This window comes from Chelonus insularis, unplaced genomic scaffold, assembly GCF_013357705.1.
Source record: "Chelonus insularis isolate UGA/USDA-ARS -01 unplaced genomic scaffold, ASM1335770v1 contig_85_pilon, whole genome shotgun sequence".
Taxonomy (NCBI): domain Eukaryota; kingdom Metazoa; phylum Arthropoda; class Insecta; order Hymenoptera; family Braconidae; genus Chelonus; species Chelonus insularis.
This window is the reverse complement of record NW_023276773.1, coordinates 1,050,993-1,072,901: the sequence shown is the minus strand read 5'-3', so window position 1 is coordinate 1,072,901 and position 21,909 is coordinate 1,050,993. Positions and strand designations below refer to the sequence as shown.

The 21,909-nt window shown below is 27.5% G+C and overlaps 6 protein-coding genes across 8 annotated transcripts; 2 read left to right on the top strand and 4 right to left on the bottom strand.

The window, feature by feature from the left end:
• The first annotated feature begins 581 nt into the window (after positions 1-581).
• Positions 582-8,066, top strand: LOC118071499 (two pore calcium channel protein 1-like). Of its 2 annotated transcripts, XM_035090677.1 has the most exons (12): positions 582-1,079; positions 1,486-1,703; positions 2,911-3,075; positions 3,266-3,699; positions 3,778-4,058; positions 4,118-4,336; positions 4,991-5,110; positions 5,195-5,534; positions 5,630-5,931; positions 6,778-6,884; positions 7,110-7,317; positions 7,388-8,066. In XM_035090677.1, the coding sequence occupies exons 1-12, from the start codon at positions 977-979 to the stop codon at positions 7,411-7,413; spliced, it is 2,523 nt and encodes an 840-aa protein (XP_034946568.1). In that variant the 5' UTR covers positions 582-976; the 3' UTR covers positions 7,414-8,066. The 2 variants fall into 2 exon arrangements, with proteins under 2 accessions (XP_034946568.1, XP_034946569.1); XM_035090678.1 differs by having other exon boundaries at positions 585-1,079; positions 1,519-1,703; positions 7,110-8,066.
• Positions 8,067-8,328: 262 nt separating this feature from the next.
• Mvk (Mevalonate kinase) lies at positions 8,329-10,025 on the bottom strand. 2 transcript variants are annotated; one of them, XM_035090668.1, is made up of 2 exons: positions 9,914-10,025; positions 8,329-9,724 (listed from the first exon to the last, which is right to left on the bottom strand). In XM_035090668.1, the coding sequence occupies exons 1-2, from the start codon at positions 9,936-9,938 to the stop codon at positions 8,793-8,795; spliced, it is 957 nt and encodes a 318-aa protein (XP_034946559.1). In that variant the 5' UTR covers positions 9,939-10,025; the 3' UTR covers positions 8,329-8,792. The 2 variants fall into 2 exon arrangements, with proteins under 2 accessions (XP_034946559.1, XP_034946558.1); XM_035090667.1 differs by having other exon boundaries at positions 8,329-9,961.
• LOC118071495 (bolA-like protein 2) lies at positions 10,015-13,731 on the bottom strand. Its single transcript, XM_035090669.1, has 3 exons — positions 13,603-13,731; positions 10,718-10,812; positions 10,015-10,156 (listed from the first exon to the last, which is right to left on the bottom strand). Exons 1-3 carry the CDS (start codon positions 13,663-13,665, stop codon positions 10,039-10,041), a joined length of 276 nt encoding a protein of 91 aa, XP_034946560.1. The 5' UTR covers positions 13,666-13,731; the 3' UTR covers positions 10,015-10,038.
• Positions 10,843-13,743, bottom strand: gny (garnysstan). Its single transcript, XM_035090666.1, has 2 exons — positions 13,603-13,743; positions 10,843-12,536 (listed from the first exon to the last, which is right to left on the bottom strand). Exon 2 carries the CDS (start codon positions 12,492-12,494, stop codon positions 10,872-10,874), a length of 1,623 nt encoding a protein of 540 aa, XP_034946557.1. The 5' UTR covers positions 12,495-12,536; positions 13,603-13,743; the 3' UTR covers positions 10,843-10,871.
• A 442-nt stretch (positions 13,744-14,185) lies between these two features.
• Positions 14,186-15,388, top strand: LOC118071474 (activator of basal transcription 1-like). The gene is made up of 4 exons (XM_035090646.1): positions 14,186-14,247; positions 14,309-14,541; positions 14,628-14,802; positions 14,985-15,388. Exons 1-4 carry the CDS (start codon positions 14,240-14,242, stop codon positions 15,295-15,297), a joined length of 729 nt encoding a protein of 242 aa, XP_034946537.1. The 5' UTR covers positions 14,186-14,239; the 3' UTR covers positions 15,298-15,388.
• Positions 15,389-16,163: 775 nt separating this feature from the next.
• On the bottom strand, positions 16,164-21,610 carry LOC118071485 (trimeric intracellular cation channel type 1B.1). The gene is made up of 6 exons (XM_035090657.1): positions 21,353-21,610; positions 20,610-20,766; positions 19,533-19,628; positions 17,496-17,672; positions 17,289-17,409; positions 16,164-16,374 (listed from the first exon to the last, which is right to left on the bottom strand). Exons 1-6 carry the CDS (start codon positions 21,471-21,473, stop codon positions 16,219-16,221), a joined length of 828 nt encoding a protein of 275 aa, XP_034946548.1. The 5' UTR covers positions 21,474-21,610; the 3' UTR covers positions 16,164-16,218.
• Between the last annotated feature and the right edge of the window lie 299 nt (positions 21,611-21,909).

Genomic DNA, 21,909 nt, shown 5'->3' with positions numbered 1-21,909 from the left:
TCTAACTTGAAAAGATTCTTGTATTTAATTATGAAATTGGAACAATTAATTCAACAATGATTATTGTTTTAATAATAACTTTTTTATTACTTTTAGAATTTTTAGATAACAATTGATATTCAATATCAGCAATATGTCAACAGATACTATTATTCATGATGATCAAAGTGATTCTTATCTTTTATTTTTGTTAATCAGTCGTATTTTACTGAATTAAATTCTATTTTTGCAAAACCCCATTGCTTAGCAACATAATTTCAATTACAACTATATTTTATAATTTATATTATTATTTAATTGCATTAATTCACGAACAATAACGTCTTTATAAATAATTATTTTTTGTTTTAAATTTTTATATTGAATATTTCCAAAGCACGCCATATTTATTTAAAAAAACCAATATTATTTAAATATTATTATTTCTATTATAAATTATATTTTATTCAAAATAACCATGCATGAATTTATATTACATTAATTAAAAGAAAAAAAAAGAAATTTTAAAAGCCAAAATATGTAAACATTTACTCCAATCAACAAACTAACCTCCAAAACATTTAAACGCCGCGCGCAATTACCACTAAAACAAAAAAATAAAACAAAGCTACCGTCACGGTAAACAATGAGCAAAGTTCCTTCATTATCAACACAAAGGTGAAAAACTGACGTAAAAAATCCACACAGACAGAGAATAGTACGCCCACACAAACTGTGTGAATTCATCAGCGTCTATAAGTGTGACTAAAATTTTTTTATTCCTTAAAAAAATGTTTAGCAAACTATGCATCATAGTGTACATGAATATTATTTTAATATGAGTGTGTGGGTGGTGATGTTGAGTCGTCCAGTGAGTTAATAAACCGATTTACTAAATCATAATCAGTTCCAACTCAAACTAGTATGAACTGAAAACAAACAATAACTAATAACTACTTAACAAAGTAGTAGAAAATAAGTTGAAAAATTCATTCAAATGAGTTCAATTAATGAAAGTGGATTTACTGGTAGTAATTATCAACGATTTGATGATGATCTGCCATCAAATCATGGCCAGGATAATCATGGAACAAGTCCTAGTAAGTTATTTATCAATAAACAACAATTAAATTATTATTCATTAACACAACAATTAATCAACATGTGATATTTAAGTCATTATTAATCACTGAATCTTATATTTACTTTATTTTTATACCATTTCGTTATTTAATTAATGTTGTAATCCTTTTTATCTAATATCTACAATGAGTAATTTCATTATCTATCTTTATTTTTATTCTTTCTATCCCTTGTTTATCATTTTTTGCGTCCTTGCTTCTTTTAATCAGTGTTAATTTTAATGATAAATTATTTTCTATTTCCACTACTCTGCTATTATTAATTTTTTTTTTCTAAAATCCATTCTTCTATTATTGCACTTACTCTTGGTTGCACGTTTCATTCTCTTTAGTATTTTCGCACACTGGCTTTTTTTTCTTTTAGAATATGGATCTATATTATCTTGCGCTTCCTTAGACAACTACCCAAGAACATCACCGAAGAAGGATAACACAACATCACCAGATTCATACCAAAGGAGTCTTAGAGATGTGGAGATTGATGATTTGACTGAGAGTGCTGCCTTTGCCAGGCAGACAGTGGTAATGGATATTGATATGCATTGGGAGATGAATTATCATGAAGCTGCTATATTTTTAGAGGTGAAGACATTTGGATAATAATTTCCTTTTTAATTATTATTATTATTCCTTTGCTTTCAGATAATTTATTTTTGATGTTTTAGACCTTATCAAGATTATTTACTCTCTTTTTTAGATTTATTTTTTATAAAAGAAAAGGATGATAGTCAGTGTCAATGATAACAAAAAAAGATTGATAAATAAAATAAATATAATCCATTGTTTATTTACCATTTTTATTGCTTAATATTGAGCAATATTTATCAATGAAAATAATCAGCATAAAAATTAAGAAAATATTTGGTTGGAGTATGAACAAAATTCATCATTCCTTTATTTCATGTAATGATCAGGTTATTTGTTTGATAGTTTGAACAACATGGCACATGCTTATGTTTATTAATCTTTTAAGAATATATTGCGATAATAAACTAATGTCTCCCAGGGGATATCTTGATTCTCGTGACTCCTGTAACACATAAATCCTAAAAGCTGCTAGGTATTAGACATGGGTAAGACCTGCCGTCTTGTTGAAATGCAAATTGTGGACAATAGAGCGAGCTAAAAACCCTTTGACTTGCCTGTAACTTAAGATTAGCCTTCAATCAGGTCTACATAAGGCTTTTTTTTCATTTCGGATGTGTTTTAGACCTCCTTTGAGCCTATTTAGATTTACTCAGAAAGTTGGGATTTTGGAGGGAATATTGGAGAGTTTAAATAAGATTGTTGACTTGAGAAAAATTCTAAAGATTGATATTTTTATGGGTAATTATTATGATAAAAATATTTACAATTGAAAGAGCTTTGAGGAGGCACTAGACTCTATATGACATTTATGAGTTAATAAATTTTTTATTAGACAGTGTTATCAGATCAAAAATTCACGTTTCGTTATGATGTTTGATAATAATTATGTCATAATTACAAGAATTATTGATTTATGTTATTATTTATTTGATAAATTAAGTCTGATATTAAGATAGATGTGCTTCTATTTACAATAGAGTAATAAAACATTGTTATAAGCTTATTTAAAATTTTAAAATTAAATCAATTCTTTATTTTTCTAGTTCTATATACAATGTTCTATTGTGAACAGACCTTCTTATTCAATAACAATTAAAACAAACATAAAATAATTATTATTCTTTTTAATTTTTCTTTTTGAGTCCATTATTCACTGAACATTATCACTACTTTTTTTATTAATGTTAGATTGTTTTTTCAGGAAGGAAGAAATAATGAGAAATTCGATTCCCATCCACGTCATCCTGAAGATCTACCTGCTTATCTTCTAGTCCACAATGCTTGGTATTATGGCCTTGATCTCTTAACTTCCTTAGTTCTTTTAGCACTGGCTTTTGTCGAAGAGCCAGCCATTCCTCTCTTCCAGGTAATTCGTTAATTGAATTAAAATAAATTAGCTTAGCTATTAAAATTGTGGTAATTATTTAGAATTGGAGCTTCAGATTAAATGTTTTAAGGTGCTTTAAGGTTGGGGATAGGAAAAAGATACCTTCCCTGCCTTAAAAGTGCTATTAAAACCCTAAATACCTTGATAACCCTAACTGCTTTGGTTCTAGCTACCTGTCTGGGCTCATGGATCAATAGAATTATTAGCTTTGATCACAATTGGCATTGAGTTGGCATTGAAACTACGATGGATTGGATGGGGAACTATTTTAAAACATAAACGAACAATGCTGAAATGTATCACCCTTGCTATTATGTTCCTAGAAGCTATCATTGTTGTCATCAGACAATCTTCACATTTCCGTGTCACCCGAGCACTAAGACCTATTTTCTTGGTTGATACCAAGTACTGTGGTGGTGTTAGAAGATTTATCAGACAAATTCTACAAACTCTTCCACCAATCTTGGACATGCTAGGGCTTCTGCTGTTTTTTATCATTGTCTACATGGTCCTTGGTTACTTCATGTTTTCGGAAACTAATAGAAATTTTGCTACGCTGCAAGACAGCTTTGTTAGCCTTTTTGTGCTTCTTACAACCGCAAAGTAAGTAAAACAAGTCATTTAAATTTACATAAAATTTTTTTTTAGAATTCTAGAGTTTTCTAATTATTTCTTTTTTAGCTTTCCAGATGTTATGATGCCCTCATTTTCACGAAGCAAATGGTATGCTATTTATTTCGTTTCTTATTTATGTATGATGCTTTACGTGATGATGAATCTTATGTTGGCTGTTGTAAATGAGACATTTACATCAGCAGAACGTGATAAATTTAAAAAATTATTCCTACATAAACGTCGGGCATGCCAGCATGCCTTTAAACTTCTTGTGTCAAAACAAAATCCTGATCAGATGAAATTTAAACAGTTTGAAGGACTCATGCGTTATTATGCTCCAAAGAAAAGTAAGTTTTAAATGATTTTAGTTCAAAATGAATTTTTGTTAATTATTATTTATCTTTAGGTACTCTAGATGTTATTTTGATGTTTCGTCATATGAATGCGTCAGGAAGTGGTGCATTAAGTTGTGAGGAATTTTTATCTGTTTACGATGTTACGACACTTGAATGGGAACCACAGTACTCAGGAATCCCTTGGTATCGGACAACGTGGCCTCCATTGCAGATGTTATGCACCGGTGCACATGCTGCAATTACATGGCCGTATTTCGAAACTGTTGTCTGTACGTAGTTATTCATGACTCATTCATTATGGTTTTTTTTTTTTTTGCTTATTAAAAAAGTAAGCAAATAAAAACTAAAAATAAAAAAGGAAAAATTGGACTAATTTCCGGATTTTTTTATCTCTTTTGAATACAAGAGATTCTTGTTGAATTAATGAAAATATTCCAGGGGTTGTAAAAAAAAAAATTAATTAAAATATAAAAAAAATTGAATTCTAAACAAGGTGTAAAATTACCGAAAAAATTACTCTAAAACTGGTTTTTTACGATTATTTTGCAAACTATGAGAAATATAGAAAAAAGTTTCGGATAAAAGTTGAAGATTTTTTGATTTTACACAAAAAAGGTCCTTATAGTCTGACCGTTATTTTTCATAGTTTAGCTGTAAGATGACGGTAAAGTTAAAAATAATCCATTTTCAACCTTTTTGTATCTTTATTGTTATTCTACAGCAAAACTATGAGAGATATAAAGTAAAGTCTAAGGACCTTTTTTGTGTAAAATTAAAAAATCTTCAATTTTTGTCTGAAACTTTTTTCCATATTTCCCATAGTTTTTGAAATAATCGCAAAAAACTGGGCTTAACTCAACATTCATCTTAAAAAGGATTAGACTTTAATTTCTTAAATTAATCAATTAAAAAATTTTTTGCAGATGTTACAATTTTTTTAAACGGCGTAGCAATGGTTGTCAGATTGTTTCAATCATCAAATAATCCAGTTGAATCAGCACACAGGTTTGCTGCTGATTGGGACACATTTGTGTTTGGTGGTTGTAAGTATTAATCATAAAAAAAAAAATAAACAAATACACAACATAAGTAAATATTAATAGCTAAATTCCTAATATTTATTTCAGTATTTGTAACTGAAGCTTTGACCAAAGTCCTCGGATTAGGAATGAGAAGATACCTAAGCTCTGGTTGGAATCTTTTTGATTTAGGAGCATCAGTAACATCAATAATAGCAGGCTGTTGCTTATTATTATTCCCAAAAGCATATTTTTTTGTCATATTCCGACCACTACGACTTCTCAGAATATTTAAAATTAAAAAACGTTACCGAGATGTTTTCGGTACTCTGGTTATCCTATCACCATTAATGTGCTCTACAGCCATTGTGATGCTTATTTTGTATTATTTCTTTGCTATTATCGGCATGGAAATGTTTTCTGGACATGACATGCGTAATTGTTGTATGTAAGTATCTCTTTATATAATAATAAACTTAATAAAAAATTAATCTACATAAAATATTTAATAAATAAATTGTAAAAAACTTTTATTTGTTGCAGAAATACAACAGTGGAAGATTTTTATAAATACTCTGTAAATGGCAGTACAGCCTTAGGATATTATTATTTGAATACATTTGATAATTTAATGGCAAGTGCCATGACATTATTTGAATTAACGGTTGTTAATAATTGGTTTATACTGATGAATGCATATGCTGTGATAGTTGGATTTTATACTCGATTTTATTTTATGATTTTTTATCTAGTTACTATGATTGTTTTAACAATTGTTGTCTCAAGCTTTTTGGAAGCTTTTAGATTTAGGATACAATACAAACGTTCGACATCAAAACGTGATGGTAAGTTTATTTTTAATAATCATTTTTTTAGATCAATCTAATTAATTATTTATCACTACTGATTTGATAATATTATGATTAATTTATTTATGTCAATTGTGACTTCTTTTCTATTGAGCTTTTAAACTGCAAAAGAAGCTTTTATTAGTTATGCAAATATTCAAAAATAATATCTAGCAAATGTAGAATAGCATACAGTTATAAATATAATAATTCGTGGTGAGTAATGTCATTTAAAAGTTAATTTAAACATTGATATTACATGAGAGAAAAAGGAGTGTATAAAATAGCAGAGCTGCAATATTAGGTTCTGCAATTATGGCTTTCATAGAGAGAGAAAGATATATTTTTATTAGAGATTTAATAATCATTATTATTATTATTTGAATTATTAGAATAAAGAAGCTGTACAGGCAGTGTACAAATAAGCATGAATCGTAATTATATAATTAAATAAATGAAAAATAATAAAAAAGCGATTATAAAAGAGTAAAAATATTAATCTCAGTGAATGTTGTACAATCTACATTGCCATATAACGTGATTCAACGACTCTGTTTTTGAAATATTCCTTATCATTCATAATTACTTCAAAAAGCCTTTTTTTTTTTATTAATAAATCTTTAAAAAAAAATGCAGTTGTTAATAATAAATTGCTTATATTTATATAATTGTATTGTTGGTTATTGATTGTTAATAACCATTAGATCAGTCTCTAAGTTTTAAATTCCTTGATTTAAAATAACTATAAAATGAAATTCAGATTTTTATGAGAATTTTTAATAAAAAAATAATAATTTCATTGTTTCGTATTTTGTTTATATTGAAATTTGTCTTTTGTTTCAGAGGAAAAAATGCTACATGAAGAAGTTGAACTAAAATGGGATGAATTACAATCTATAATTCAAGATTTTCAGATATTGGAACAATTGAGACCAACATTGATGATTCATGTGAGTAATAAATATTTTCTTTATGTGTATAAAAATTTAACGGTAAATTAATAGATAGTTTTTTTTTGATTTTCTTTTTGATTATAAAATAGAAAATGAAATTTAAAAAATTTATTTTCTAATGATTATTAAGAGATGATTACTTCTACTTAAAATTCTTTAGACAAATTACATGATAACTGTAAAATAGAAAGTATATGAGTAATTTAACAAAATTATTATTAGAACACGATGACGTACATTGGCTCTCGACCTCGAACACGTGAAGTGCTACAACGAAGAATGTACAGTCAAGAAATATACGATTGGCTTACGGAAGCTAAATTGGAGGAGAAACATCCTGTCAGTGAGTCAGTGAATAATTTTGATGAAATTGAAATTGATGACTCTAGTATTGATGCCGATCATATTCTTCGGAATAGAAATCACCAAAGTAGAGTATCGACCAGCCCTATTTAATATTAAAAAGCAAATAAATGACTTATTTATCTATTTTTTAATAGATAACAAAATTTATACTATTGAATAATAATTGAATGATAGTAGTATTGTCAGCAAAGTTGTGAAATCAGGATTTTTCAGCATGGCAGGAGATTCTTGGAGTTATTGGATATAGTAAGTAATGATAAGAAAAGTGTCCCCATTACGGAAAAAAAGGGTAGATAAAAAAAAAGTTACTTTGAGCCCAGTTTTTTGCGATTATTTCAAAAACTATGGGAAATATGGAAAAAAGTTTCAGACAAAAATTGAAGATTTTTTAATTTTACACAAAAAAGGTCCTTAGACTTTACTTTATATCTCTCATAGTTTTGCTGTAGAATAACAATAAAGATACAAAAAGGTTGAAAATGGATTATTTTTAACTTTACCGTCATCTTACAGCTAAACTATGAAAAATAACGGTCAGACTATAAGGACCTTTTTTGTGTAAAATCAAAAAATCTTCAACTTTTATCCGAAACTTTTTTCTATATTTCTCATAGTTTGCAAAATAATCGTAAAAAACCAGTTTTAGAGTAATTTTTTCGGTAATTTTACCCCGTGCTCGAAAAGACTACTATCACTAATTAATTATTAACAATCCCATTAATACTTTCTAAAATTCCTCGTCATGCTATTAAATTCTGATTTAACAATCATCTTGACTGAACTAATTCCAAAAATTTAACCTTTTTTTTTGAACCAACCAAATTGTTGATAAATACATCATTTTTTTAATGATAAAAATTAACTTTTTAGATTAGTAATTTTAATTGTAAATAATAAATAATTAATTTGTTATTAGTAAACATGAAAAATTACTAAAAAAAAATAATAATCACGTATTGTAAATTATTTATTGAAAAATAATCATCATATTTAACATTATTTATAACTCATAATTATTTATATCAACTATAAAATAAATATATATTATTTATTTATGCAAAACAAATGACGTATCACATCACCAAAGCTTTAAAATTCATCACAAAAATTCTAGCTAAGTTAGTTAATAACAATATTCCCGCAATTGTTTAAAACATTCCCAATATCGATAAAAATAAGAACCGATTGATGTATTAATAAAAAAATATATTAAGTCATTAATAAATAAAATATTGTAATAAATAATTGGAATCAATAAAAAAATTGATTAAATTAATATTAACAATCATAACAAAGTGGAATAAATCTAAAATTCTTATAAAGCATCGTCAAGTACGTTTAATTCCCAATATAAATTAAAAATCCTTCAAAAAAAAATTCGGCATTTAGACGCCATGATTCAGCACCAATCTAAAACCCTTATGATCTTAACACAGTCAGCCATATTTCAACAATAATGCACTTCATTTGTGCGCCTTATTTAATCTAACAGAACTCCTCCACATAAATTTGCACCCTAGCGCCGCCCAGCTACTTGAATTACCCATGAATATGTACTCCAGCGCCACCTAGATAAGTCAAAGTGACGCCAAACCCACGCTCCGTAAGAACGTGCACAAGATGATCAACAACGTCATCAGAAGTGTCAGGCAACAATAAAACATACGCATATCCACCGCCTCCAGCACCAGTAAGCTTAGCAGCAAGACCATGTTTTCTAGCTTCAGCACAGATATCATCTAGTGCTGGATGAGAAACTTGGCAAGCACTCAGCAATGATTGATTAATATTTATCAAAGTCATAAGTCGTTCATAGCACCCTCGTACAGCTACCTCCGACTCTTCTGTATCTAAATCACGTATTTGTTCAATAACTGATAGCGCATTGTTAGCAATACTGTCCATAGCATCAAGAATCGGATCATAAACCATAGGAAGTTCTCGTTTCAATGATGCTACTTTTTCTACCAACACTTTCGTACTTCTAGAAACCTTTGTATCAACCAACAAGACTTTCATGCTTTTAACTCCGATCAGTGGTGTCAATTCCGTGTTTTTAAATTTAATAATAGAACCGTAAGTACATACAGAGTTATCAACACCTGAAGGTGATCCATGCATAATTTTTTCACATTTAAAAGCATACTGTGATATGATAGTTAGAGTATCAACATCTAAAACCAGTTTTTTATCATTCTGGTGATATGCCCAGTTCAGAAAAGCTGCTGATATACAAACGGAAAATGATGCTGAACTTCCTAGACCAGCACTCACTGCTAATTCAGTGGTGATTGTTATCTTAAATGGCTGAATCACTAGGTTTTCATTCTGACTCATTGATATTAGTACGTACATCACAGCTTCTAGTGCTAATTTTTGAAGATTGTTTTTACTCTCTAGAGTATCAACAAAGTCTTTGATATATTGATAAAATTGGTCTTGATTTTCAATAGCTTTTGGACACTCTTTCACTGAAAAATATTCAAGAATTTGTAAAAGTGGAATATACAAATCTGATTGCACTGTAGGTAAGTCTAAGTGAATCATTGAATCGCTTTGAGGTAATTCTTTGAAGGTCAATGTTGTGCGTAAATCTAGAGCTCCAGCTACAGCTGTTTTTTGATAAACTACTGCATGTTCTCCATATAAAATGAGCTTACCAGGTGCTGATACTTTGAATTCCATTATAATATTTTGGTTTAATAATTGTTCACTAATGTTAGGATTAATTGGGAATAATTGATATTGATATTGAGATTAGTTATTTTTTTTTTACATCAGTTATTCACTGAGTTGCTTTATTTTTATGTTCAGATTCAACTTTCCATTGTTCTGGTGTCAATGTTGATTGCGAAAATGCATGGATTTCTTTTAATTCTTCTTTTAAGATTGAATTAACTAACCTGGAAAAATATTTTACAATCAAAACAAATTGGCATTGAAGAATGAACCTTTTGTTGCACAGCTATTTCTAGCAGATTAATTTCTATGATGATTCTCACATATTTCAGAGGTCTTAAGATTACATAGCAATAAAATTGAATATTTTTTCACTAGGGAGAAAAACGTGACATTTCAGTCCGAGTGTCTATTAATTTTCTCAGCTATAATTAACACTAATACACTTATAAATTCAAGTAATTTTAATAGTTTTCGTAATTATTCATCTCAGTAATGTATAATTATTCATATAACTGTTATAATAGTAAATTATGCGCCTAGTGATTTAAGTAACCTGTTATTGCATCAGTCAAGTTGCACGGCGCATGCGTGGACAGAATTCAATATTTCTATCTCAAGTACGTAAATTCTCGTTTTCTGTTCTTTTAATTCTCTTCATAACAATTTTAGAAATCAATTGGTGATCAATAAAAAAAATGGTTCATTCATAAATCGCGTGTGCAACAGAAGATTTAAAAAAACCAAAATGTTTAAAAATGTTTTAATTAAATGTATAAAATTACCTGTGCCGTTGCAATAGAGTTTTGCCTTCGAATTCTTTCGATACAATCAAAACTGCAAATTTATTACCACAACCATCAGACTGATCTACAACTTCCTACAGTAGAACCAATAATTTTTATGACAAATTAAATCTTTTATTCACATTAATTACAATTATTCATTTTTGAATGATTTATTTCTTACTGGTTTCCATTTTGTTAGAAAAATTTGTTTTACATTAAAGTATACAAAAAATAGTAAAAAATGGCCGCAAGAATACAATGATATGAGTAAGGGAAATAAATCGGGATACCGATCGGGTGGATTACAAAATAAAATACCGATCATCAGAACAATCATTCCTAACATTGATATAATAAAGCCATACATTTTAGAATAATTAATCCAACTAAGATTCAAATCCTCTTTAGGTTTAACTGGAATACTAGATTTTTTCTTTTTAGATTTTTTGCCAATCGGTTCATTTGTCGGTTTTTTTATGCCGAATTCTGATGATAAATTATCGGTTATCAGTAACACAATGGTGATGTAAAACATCATTAATCCAACAACAGCTATGATCAGTCCATCCTTGACTAATAAAGGCAACATACTGAAGACAGAAACAATTAGGAACCAGAAACAGGGGAGGACATCTTTGTGGAGACAAAGGACAACAGGAATGGCAACAAGTAGAATACTTTTTTCATGAACTTGGAATGAAAATAGGTAAAATCCTAGAGCAACATTGACAAAAGATAACAATAATTTATCTTTAGAAGGTCGATAATAAATATCAAGGCATGATGGAGTAACAGTGATGATTGTCACTGCTAGGCAGATCACTGCCAGTTGATGGTTATCGAACAGACTTTTTAATTTGATAACAATATTTATGGCACACCAGACATTGGATACTTTGTCTTCAAAGACACCCCTGGAGATGGGAAAGAGTCTTGTAAAGACATCAACAAAGCTATAATTACGTAAAAATGGAAGCCAGATGATAATAAATGTTATAATAACCGTTAGAGAAACTTCTAGCAAAATCATAACTGCCGATAAATACGATTTCTGCCGATTTATTGCCGATCTGCATATCCCAAGAATGTAGAAAAAAATCGGCAATGCGTGATAAAGCTCCATCTGTTTGTAGTTAAGGGCTAGAACGAACCACAGTGATCCCAACTTAAATCGGTTTTTGACAAAAAAGGTTACCGATATCACAAAGAGACCTAGAGAGACACAATTGTATTGAAAGTGTCCGTGATCGATTAAAATAACGCCTGGATAAACTAGAGCGATGATAAGGTAATATTCAAATCGGTTGTAGCCGAAAATATCGTTATCATTACGCACCAGCCATTTTTTTTTAACCTCACTTTTGACACTAGAGTAGAAGTAGAACCAAATTGCTGGGATGTATACCAACAAATCGATGACGAAAACGGTCAGTCTCATGAATAGTTTGTGATTAACCGATTCATAACCTCTAGACGCATGTAACTGGACATACTTAGGATTGATGTAATGAGCTATTTTTCCCATTATCAAACTGTGATATGCTGTCAATGGCGGATAATCCAATCCCCAGTATTGAAGATCGTTATAAGTACTATTGATATACCACTCATGGACCGGTAAATTATAGGTTATCTCTTGCCAGTGACGTTGAGCTTCGTAGTCTCCAAACATAGATGGCTTTTTTTCTCCACTGTACGGATGGAATGTAACGGTATATCTTAACAGGGCACTCATCCCAATTATTAAAGATAATCTAATTATTTTGTCGGCCATTTTTTACTTTCTTATTATTATATTTTACTTTGTTATTAATTTCTGTAATCAAACCGGAAATTTTACTTGTTTTTTTCTCACTTTTATTTCAATTTAATTGATTAATTTTACTTTGATTTTTAATCATAAAAATATTAATTAGGAAATGCAGCAATTTTCAATCAATACCCAGTATTTATTTCCCTTAATGAAATAAAATTATTTAATTCATAGATTCTTAGAAATTAATACTTAGCAGTTATTTTTTTTTTATTTTTTTAAATTAAAAAGCCACTAATTGTCTCACATTTTTTTTTCAAATTTTCTTTCGTTAATTTTGTAATTAATTTTTATTTAACTCAAAAAATATAATTACTCATTAATTTTAATCAATGCTTTTCACTCAAAGTAATTATATAACCTTTCAAAAAAATTTCAAACTATGATAATGATTAGATTCTTCAAAATAATCAGTAAAAAAAATATAAAATTTTTTTATCTCAAAAAATAAAAAATAAAAGTCCTAGTGTGTTTGATAATTAAATGTTGATAAGATAAAAAAAAAAAAAAGAAGTTACTTCTACAAATGAATTCGTGAATATTCACTAATTTCAGTGATAATAATAGCACTAATTTAAATAATGATAATTTTATAAATAACAATCAGTGAATATACACTGATGTTCACTGATTTATTTATCGGAAATATTGAATAAACATTAAATTAAGAAGAGTCTTTAAATATTTAAGACATAATTGTTGATGATAGACATCAAGTTCATCTGTATGCCAACATTCAGAAAGCTTGACAGAATGAATCCGTATTTTTAGATGCAAGAAACAATTCGGTCAATTGTTTTTCAACGACATTATTAATGAGAAAATACTTTAATGTAATTTTGAATGAAATTTTAAATAACAATTGGGCATTAAATAATCAAATACTTACAAGTTTGAGTGTTTTTCTCAGAATCTATGAAATTCAATAAAATTATTTCACAAAGGTAAATTAATTTTAATGTTCAAATGATATAATTGTTTGTCTTAAAGACATTATAATCATATTTAAAATATGCTTCACTTCCTTAATCAACAATTGATAGATAAATTTATAAACAATAGTACTTACAATATGTTCTAGATCAAGTTCTTTGGTTAGTTTGTCTTGAATATAATCCTTGGAGTATGGCATGAGAATAGAGTTATGATAATAATTATATCAACTTAGATATTTATCAATGCCTGAATTACTTCCAACAATCAAACTTGAATATATTATTTGTTCAACTAAATGACCTTTTTTTTTGCTGTTTTCTAGGTTTTCTATTATGCATGCGGCTTGTCGGTTTTATCTATATTAGAATGCAATATTTTAGATAACACTAGAAATTAATTATTTTAGATAATTATACGTACTTTAACATAACTATTTGCCGGCAATTAAATATGTAAACCAGTATTGATGCAGAGAAAATACTGAGAATGCTGAGCACACGCTTTTTCTATTAAATATAACCACACATTCTCTTTTTGGAGTGTCTCTTTGAATGAGCCGTTTTTTTTTTCAAATCCGTTGACTTATCAATGATCAACAAGTTTTTGAATTTTTTAGTTCCCCGATTGGCCACTAGAGTCGTTAGCGTGTATGTCTAGGTTACCGACGGCGTTATAACCTCTACGATTTGTTATTGTTGTGCATGTGTTTATTTATTTCTTGCTTTTTGGAGAAAATTATTTAACGATAATACTTATTATTGTTATAAATAATGGAAAGGTATGAAAAAAAATATAAATAATACGTCTAATTTATAACTTAACCTATCATTTAATTACAGTGATGATGAAACAAATAAAATGGAGTGTGAAAACCAAAGTGAAGAGTCGGATAATTCTGATTATAAACCACTGGGGAACTTATTAAATACTGAAAATGATGTGAAAAAGAAGAAAAAGAAACGAGGGATTATTTATTTATCAAAAATACCGAAAGATATGAATGTAACGATGATTAGAGAGACTTTTTCAAAATTCGGTGATGTAGGACGTGTTTATCTCCAACTTGCTGCAGGTAATATTTAAGAATAATATATTTAATAATTCTCTAATAAGGATGACAGATTAGAATTATTAATTGTTTCTGTAATAATTTTGCAGATAAAAAAAATTTGAAGAAAAAAAAACCAGGTAGGGATTTTACTGAAGGCTGGGTTGAATTTGAAAGCAAACGAGTAGCAAAATATGTTGCTGCAACTTTGAATAATAGTCAAGTATCAACTAGAAAACGTAGTAAAAACTATGATGCCATTTGGAATATCAAATATTTACCAAGGTAAGAATTGGTTTCTTTGTCAATATCCTAAATGCACATGTAAGTGTTTTAGTGTCTTGCAATTTTACATAAAAAAGGTCTTGACTTTATTCTTTAAAAAGAATAAAGTCAAGACCTTATTCTGGTTTTAAAGTAATTTTACCTTTAGTTCAACTTTAATATTACAAAAAACTGTGTTACAGATTTAAATGGGTTCATTTAAGCGAACGTTTAGCATACGAAAAAGCAGTTCACAAACAAAGACTGAAAACAGAAATAGCTCAAGCAAAGAGAGAAATAAATTTTTACTCTTACAATATTGATAGAAGTAAGAAGTTAGAGAAGAAACAGAAAGAAGGGCAATCATCGACATTTATTATGCCTGAAGTGAAACAACGAGACACAGATAAGGAAATAAGAATGAAGAAAATGAAAAATAAGGACAAAAATGGAGTACACGAAACTGATGACTCTAGTGAAAATCGTAAAGAATTTTTAAAATCAATATTTAGTTGATAAAATGATAATTAAACCTCTAGAATTTTTATTTTTAATATATTTATAATTTTGTTAAATTAATTAAGGAATTAACGTTAAGAAAAATATAATAAATATAAATAAGACACAAATATTATTTGATTCATTTTAATAAATATCAAATATTTTCGTTCACAATTGATAATTTATATTGCACTTCATTCTTTGGCAAGTGTTTTTAAACAATCATACTATTAATAATTCATAATTTCTTATATATTAATTTATTCATTAACTAATTAAGCAGTTTGTCAATATTAATTATTTATATTCCAATCAATTAATTAATGTCTGATTATTTAATTTATCCCAAACTTAATTAGTTATCTTATAAAATTAAATACAAATGATGATAATTTTTATTTTCATTTTCGTTGTCATTATCTATTGCTCAATGACTTATTGGTATTGATTTTTTATTCTTTTTGTTTGTTTTTTTTTTTCTTTTTTGTAATCACATGATATTAATAACAATTTATCAATAATTATCATCCACAATGTTGCAAGGCTTAATTAACAATTACTGTTTTATTATGTTTTTAATTAATTAACAAACCTGATTGATCAGACTAGTGAATAAAAACCCACTCGTGCGATATAAAAATATTACTGTGAAAAATTTTCATATCAACAACATTTGATTTTTTTTCTTTTTCTTTTTAGTAATAAAAAATGTTTAAAATGGCAAAATTGTATAATTCTTATTCTTATATCATTAATTAAGTATTTAATTACTTAATTATTAATATTATATTTTTTTTTTTTTTTCAAATTTCATCTTGCTGACTAGAATTAACTCTATAAAGACACAATAGAGGAGGAAGTGATGAGATATTGTTTTTTTGTTTTTTTTTTTTTTTTAAATTTAATGTTTAAAAAAAAGAATCTAATTAAAATGAATTAATTAGTTTTTTTAGCATCAGACTTTTCATCTTTAGCCTGTCCACGTCCCATAAGTTTTGCCAATGAGTCCCAGATTCCACCGAAGAATAGAGCACAAATAAGATTTTCAAATGGTACGAAAGGATCGTGAATTCCAAGTAGAATTGATGATAGCTAGAAAAAATGGATAAAATTAATTAGAAGCCACTATTGGGTTTATTGTTTGATGATTATACAGAGGGTAGGCTTCACTTCTTATGACCTTGACGGTTCTATGTATTTTATAGTGGTTAGGAAATGATATTAAAGTTATTTAAAAATAATTTGTAATGAAAATAACATGCTTTTACCCCGGGAAAAGAGTAAAATCATCGAGAAATTACTCCTAATCCAGTTGTTTTTTAAATTATTTCGCAAACTATGCGAGATACGGAAAAAAGTTTTAAACAAAAGTTAAAGATTTTTTGATTTTACACAAAAAAGGTCCTTTGATTTTATTCATTATTTCTCATAGTTTAGCTGTAAAATGACGATAAAGATAGAAATAATGAATTCTTAACATTTTTCAAACTTTACCGTCATTTTACAGCTAAACTATGAGAGATAATGAACAAAGTCAAAAGACCTTTTTTGTGTAAAATCAAAAAATCTTTAACTTTTGTTTAAAACTTTTTTCCGTATCTCGCATAGTTTGCGAAATAATTTAAAAAACCAACAACTAGAGTATTTAAACCAAAATAACCAAAGGTTTTCAACTTTTATTTGACTTGAGACTAATAATTCAACAGAAAGAAAGCCATAAACCTCCCAAGTTTTAATGATCATCTCCAACAGTTATCCTCCTTTTTTCCACAAGACTCAAGACTCTTCACTAGAGACTCAAGATACAATATGATAAATATTTGTTCATATTATTCTTCTTATTCTCAAGCATAAAACATCTCATGTTTCTTTTTCATTGTTCTTTAAAAAAATCCAACATGATAGTTTTATGTTTAATTGTATCAAAAATGTCAATAAACCAAAATCATTAAAAATGAGGTCAACCTATTGATATAATTATTATTTAATTGTTTATAAATCATTACCTTAAAGTAAACGAAAAAGATAACGATTCCAAAGTAAACAAGAGCATGAGGAGCTGATATTAAATCAGTCTTTTTGTCCAAAACGAATATAATTGATGCTACCATACAGGCTTTGGTTGGGCTGTTGGTATGAAATATTTATTAATCGATTATTTCAACGGTTTTAGTTAATTCATTATTTGTTTAGTGATCGATAAATTTACTCACAAACTAGGTTGCATGAATTCCATTGCTGTTGGAGTCCAAACCCCTCGGATTAATCGTTCGAATAATTTTGTAAAGCCTGCACCATTACCTTTCAAGGTTCCAATCAGGATCATAATGAGATATGCATTGGGATATAATTTTCCGGCGTGAGTCACACCGTCGTAGACTTTTTTACACCTGAATTGTATTTAATTATCAATAACTTGTGCTTAAGATGCTAATAATATTCAACATCTTGATAGGCATACAGTATTTTGAAAGACTTGATGATGATAGCCACCACGTGGGGTACAATCTTAAGGTCTTTTTAAGTATTTGAATACATCAACAGGACACCAAGTTACAGAATACCCATGGGGTGAGTGATCTAGAAGGTCTAAGTAGCTCAGAGGATAGATTCCAAGTGTTGGAGAATAGGGAAAAGGTCTCTAATTTGAAAGATTGACCAAAGGGTCCAGGGAATTGGTTGAAACCTAGCTTCTAGGGCTAGTGTAACTGTTTTTATTCAAGGAAACGTTGGAGGAATCCAAAGTTCAACTTTTAGAAATCAAGGCTGATAGAAAAAAGGGCTTTCTCTGTGGATAAATGTTAGCTTTCTAAAACTATAAAGCTAATGCTTCTTTGAAAATATAGTTAAAATAAAATATTAAAATTGTCTAGCATGGGCTGACCAAGCATCAGCCTTCAGACATTCAAATCAAGATATTTCTTGTGTTCAAAGAGATAGATTTAAGCATTTAAGGTCATAGCAGGGGTCCAAGAAAAGCGTTTGTGATTTTTACACTTTTATTTTCATTTCCACGTCTCTTCACTTAACAACATAATTTTAAAATGTCTAAAGCCTATTTCCATACTGTTTTTCATTAATTTACCATGTTTTTATAAAAACATTTGGGTTTTTAGGATTGTGATGGTCTAAAATGATTTAAAAAATTTTTTTTTTTACTTAAGATGTTTTTAAATACTTGAACAGTCCTTGAGATTTTACCCCACGTGGTTTACTAGTTAATGTAACGTTCATAACTTCAGTTCCATAATAATAAATTATTTGAAATAATTTTTACTTTAGAAGAAAATAAATAGATTAATTATTATTTATCTATTTTACAATATTTTGAAGCTATGAATAATATGTTTGATTGATTTATTTTTATAAATAAAAAAAGAAATATAATAGTAAACCTTTTTGTTGATAGAATATTAAAAATAAATGTGAAAATAAATAGATTCTTAAATTGTAAACATCAACAATCACAAAATAAATAAAAAACTTGAAGAAAATATCATGAAATAAAACCCTACTAGTAAGTGAGCAAAAGAAGTCTTGATATTGATAAGTAATGTAATTATTGATATTTTACAGCATGATTAATTATAGATCACTTGAATGATAATTGTCATGGATGCATTGTAAAAACAGTTTATTTAAAATAAATTTGATTAATTGGATTAGATAGTTATAATTATGAGTTTATTTTTAATATATATTTTAAAAATAAATATTCTAGCAGGAATGTGTGATTAAATTCAAGATATTTCAAAGTTAAGTAAATTAATTAATTAAATTAATGTATTTAAGTTAATAAACCTCAGGTAAAAAAAAAAAATTTGCTTAAAATATGTCCGCGATAAAGAAGAATATAAAATAATCCTAGGAATTGATAATTTGGTTGGAATATTTCAGTAAATAAATCACCAAAAAAATATTCTTGCTTCAAATCAATTTAAAATATCTAAAGAAAGATCTACAAAAATTTTTTTCAGCCTCTAAGTTATGATGATTCTAACAGACAATTAATAAATTTAATAAAAATGTTCCAAAAAAGAATCCATTAATTGATTCTTTTCTTATAATAATTATTTTTAAAAATCTTTTTATCAAAGATTTTTTTTAACCATTCAAATTTTTATATTTTGATGAATCATTACGTTAAAAACAAAAAAATATCATGTACTGAGTTAATAATTATTATATTTAAGTCTTCTGCCTTTTTTCAATACCTTGTATGCCTCTCAAAAATTACCTTCATTACTGACCTATAAATTTCCTTCATGGCAGACAGGACTATTTTAACTGGCAGAAACTTAGCAATTTTGTAACCAATATCAAACGGTGTATAAAATATCACATACCTAAAAAAAAACCAATCAAAAATTATTCCTAATTTTATATTAATTATTTAGCAACCATCAAACTAATAATATCTAGCAAAAAAAAAATAAAAAATTGTCATTCTTAAATTAATAATTCTTAAGCTGGTATAAATGGCATAGATTGATGAGTGTTTCAAAATGATAAGAAATATATTTTGAATAGAAATAATAAATATCACTGCAAAATCAGTGAATAATGAATAATTTGCAATTATAATAATACTGATGTTTATTCAATTTTATTACAATAATTGCAAAATTATTGAATATTTATCATTTTACTGTAGTTTTAAATTATTTTCGCTATTTCATTTTCAGAAAGGACGAATTTAATATAAAGTAGTGATTAAAAAAAATTATTTTATCATCAAATATTCAATAAATCTAAAATTTAAAGATCTTGATGACTTATTAATTAACTTCTGTTATTAAATTGTTATCTAAAGATTACTCATTAATCCATCATCGACATTTTTAAACTGTCATTTGTTGACTAATTTATAACACAAGCCAACGATGAAAAAACTTTACCTAATTTTTATATAATTTGATGTTTAAAAAAAAAAAAATAACGAAAAATTCGTACTACTCATCAATTTCTTTCATTTCAATATTGAATAAAAAATAAATACTATTAATTTTTAGTTATAAAAAATCGAAAAAATAAATGAGCATTTAATATTTTTATAAAGAAAAATTGTAACCTAAAAAAAAAAGAAAAAAACTGAATTTTTTTTTGTTGGTCTGTGTAATTACACTAAAAAATATTATTGCCAATTACTGCATTCACTATATACACCTTAAATATTCCCAACGTACAAAAAGTCTCTATAAAAATAAAGTAATTAACCAAAAAAACATAAACAGGCCATTAATTTTGATATTCAAACATTCAGACATGAAGCACCATTGTCTGACAATTGTTATTGATAAACAATGGAAGATAGGAATAAGATTTACCAAACCATAGTTGCTACTAATACTTGAGGTGTATTTTTCAATGGTGCTAGAATAGGTTCTCCCAATAATCCATTGCATAGCATGCCTCCAGCAAAGACCACTAACATCGTTGACAGCCAACATGATATTGGATGCTTTCTCGAGAATGCCTGTGCCCCTTTTAGTCAAGTTTAAATTTCAATTATTAATTAGCCAATGAATTATTTATAACCAAATAAATAAGTTAATAAATGAAGATGATTTAACAATAGTCTAATGATAACAAAAAATATATATATATTAGATAATAAATGATATGTTGTGTTAAATATGTTAAATAAAACAATAATAGTTACGATTAAAATTTGTTATAACATAGAAGTAGTGCACAAAAAAGACAAAAATAGATGAGCTATGTGGCCAAATTGGAGATTATGCATCTAAAAACATTCATATGAGCCAAGAATGTGATTGAAAATTGCCAAAATTAATAAATAAATCATAAAAAGATGATTTTTTATTCTTTCACAATGAAAACCATTCATGTTTTCTAATAAACAATAATGTTAACATAAACCACGTCATATTTATTAAATTGATTTTCATACCTACAAGAAAATAAAGCAATTTATTACATTAATATTCTCGAATAAAATTAAAGTAAAATAAAAATTGTAAAAGTAACGTCAGTTGATCTTATTATAATTCGAAATATTCTCAGAGTGTTTTAAATTTAGCATTTAGCTGGGTAGGCTTGAACTTACCGGGTCCTAAATCCTCTCTGACGTGTAGAGCACACAACACACTATGTGCAATATCGAAATATGGAAACATTTTTAACTTAATGACCTGATTGGCCATATCTAAAAATGCTTCAGGATCCATTTTATACTTTTTATTATTTTTGGTTATAATTTATTATCAATACACTATTTATTTATTTATTTAATTATTTTACGAAGCACTGATTATGATCCTACTGCATTCATATGCCAAGTTTTACTGCGAGGCTTCAACACATCTATATGACATGTGTGTAATTGTATTTTTATCTCTTCGATCTCCATGTGTGGGATTAGGAGCATTTTTGTTACCGACAGAGATATTGTAGTTCGTCACACCGCTCACAGGCGGCGGCATGTGACTATTCTCGAACCGTTTGAATTTATTGGCATTATTTTTCTAATATTTAGGCTTTTTTTATGCAGTAAACAGTAATTAATTCAAATATATTCATTAATTACACTTAATTTTAGATAAAATAATTAAAAAGTAATATTTTAGTCGATTTTTTTTATGGTAAAGAAATTTTACAATTGAG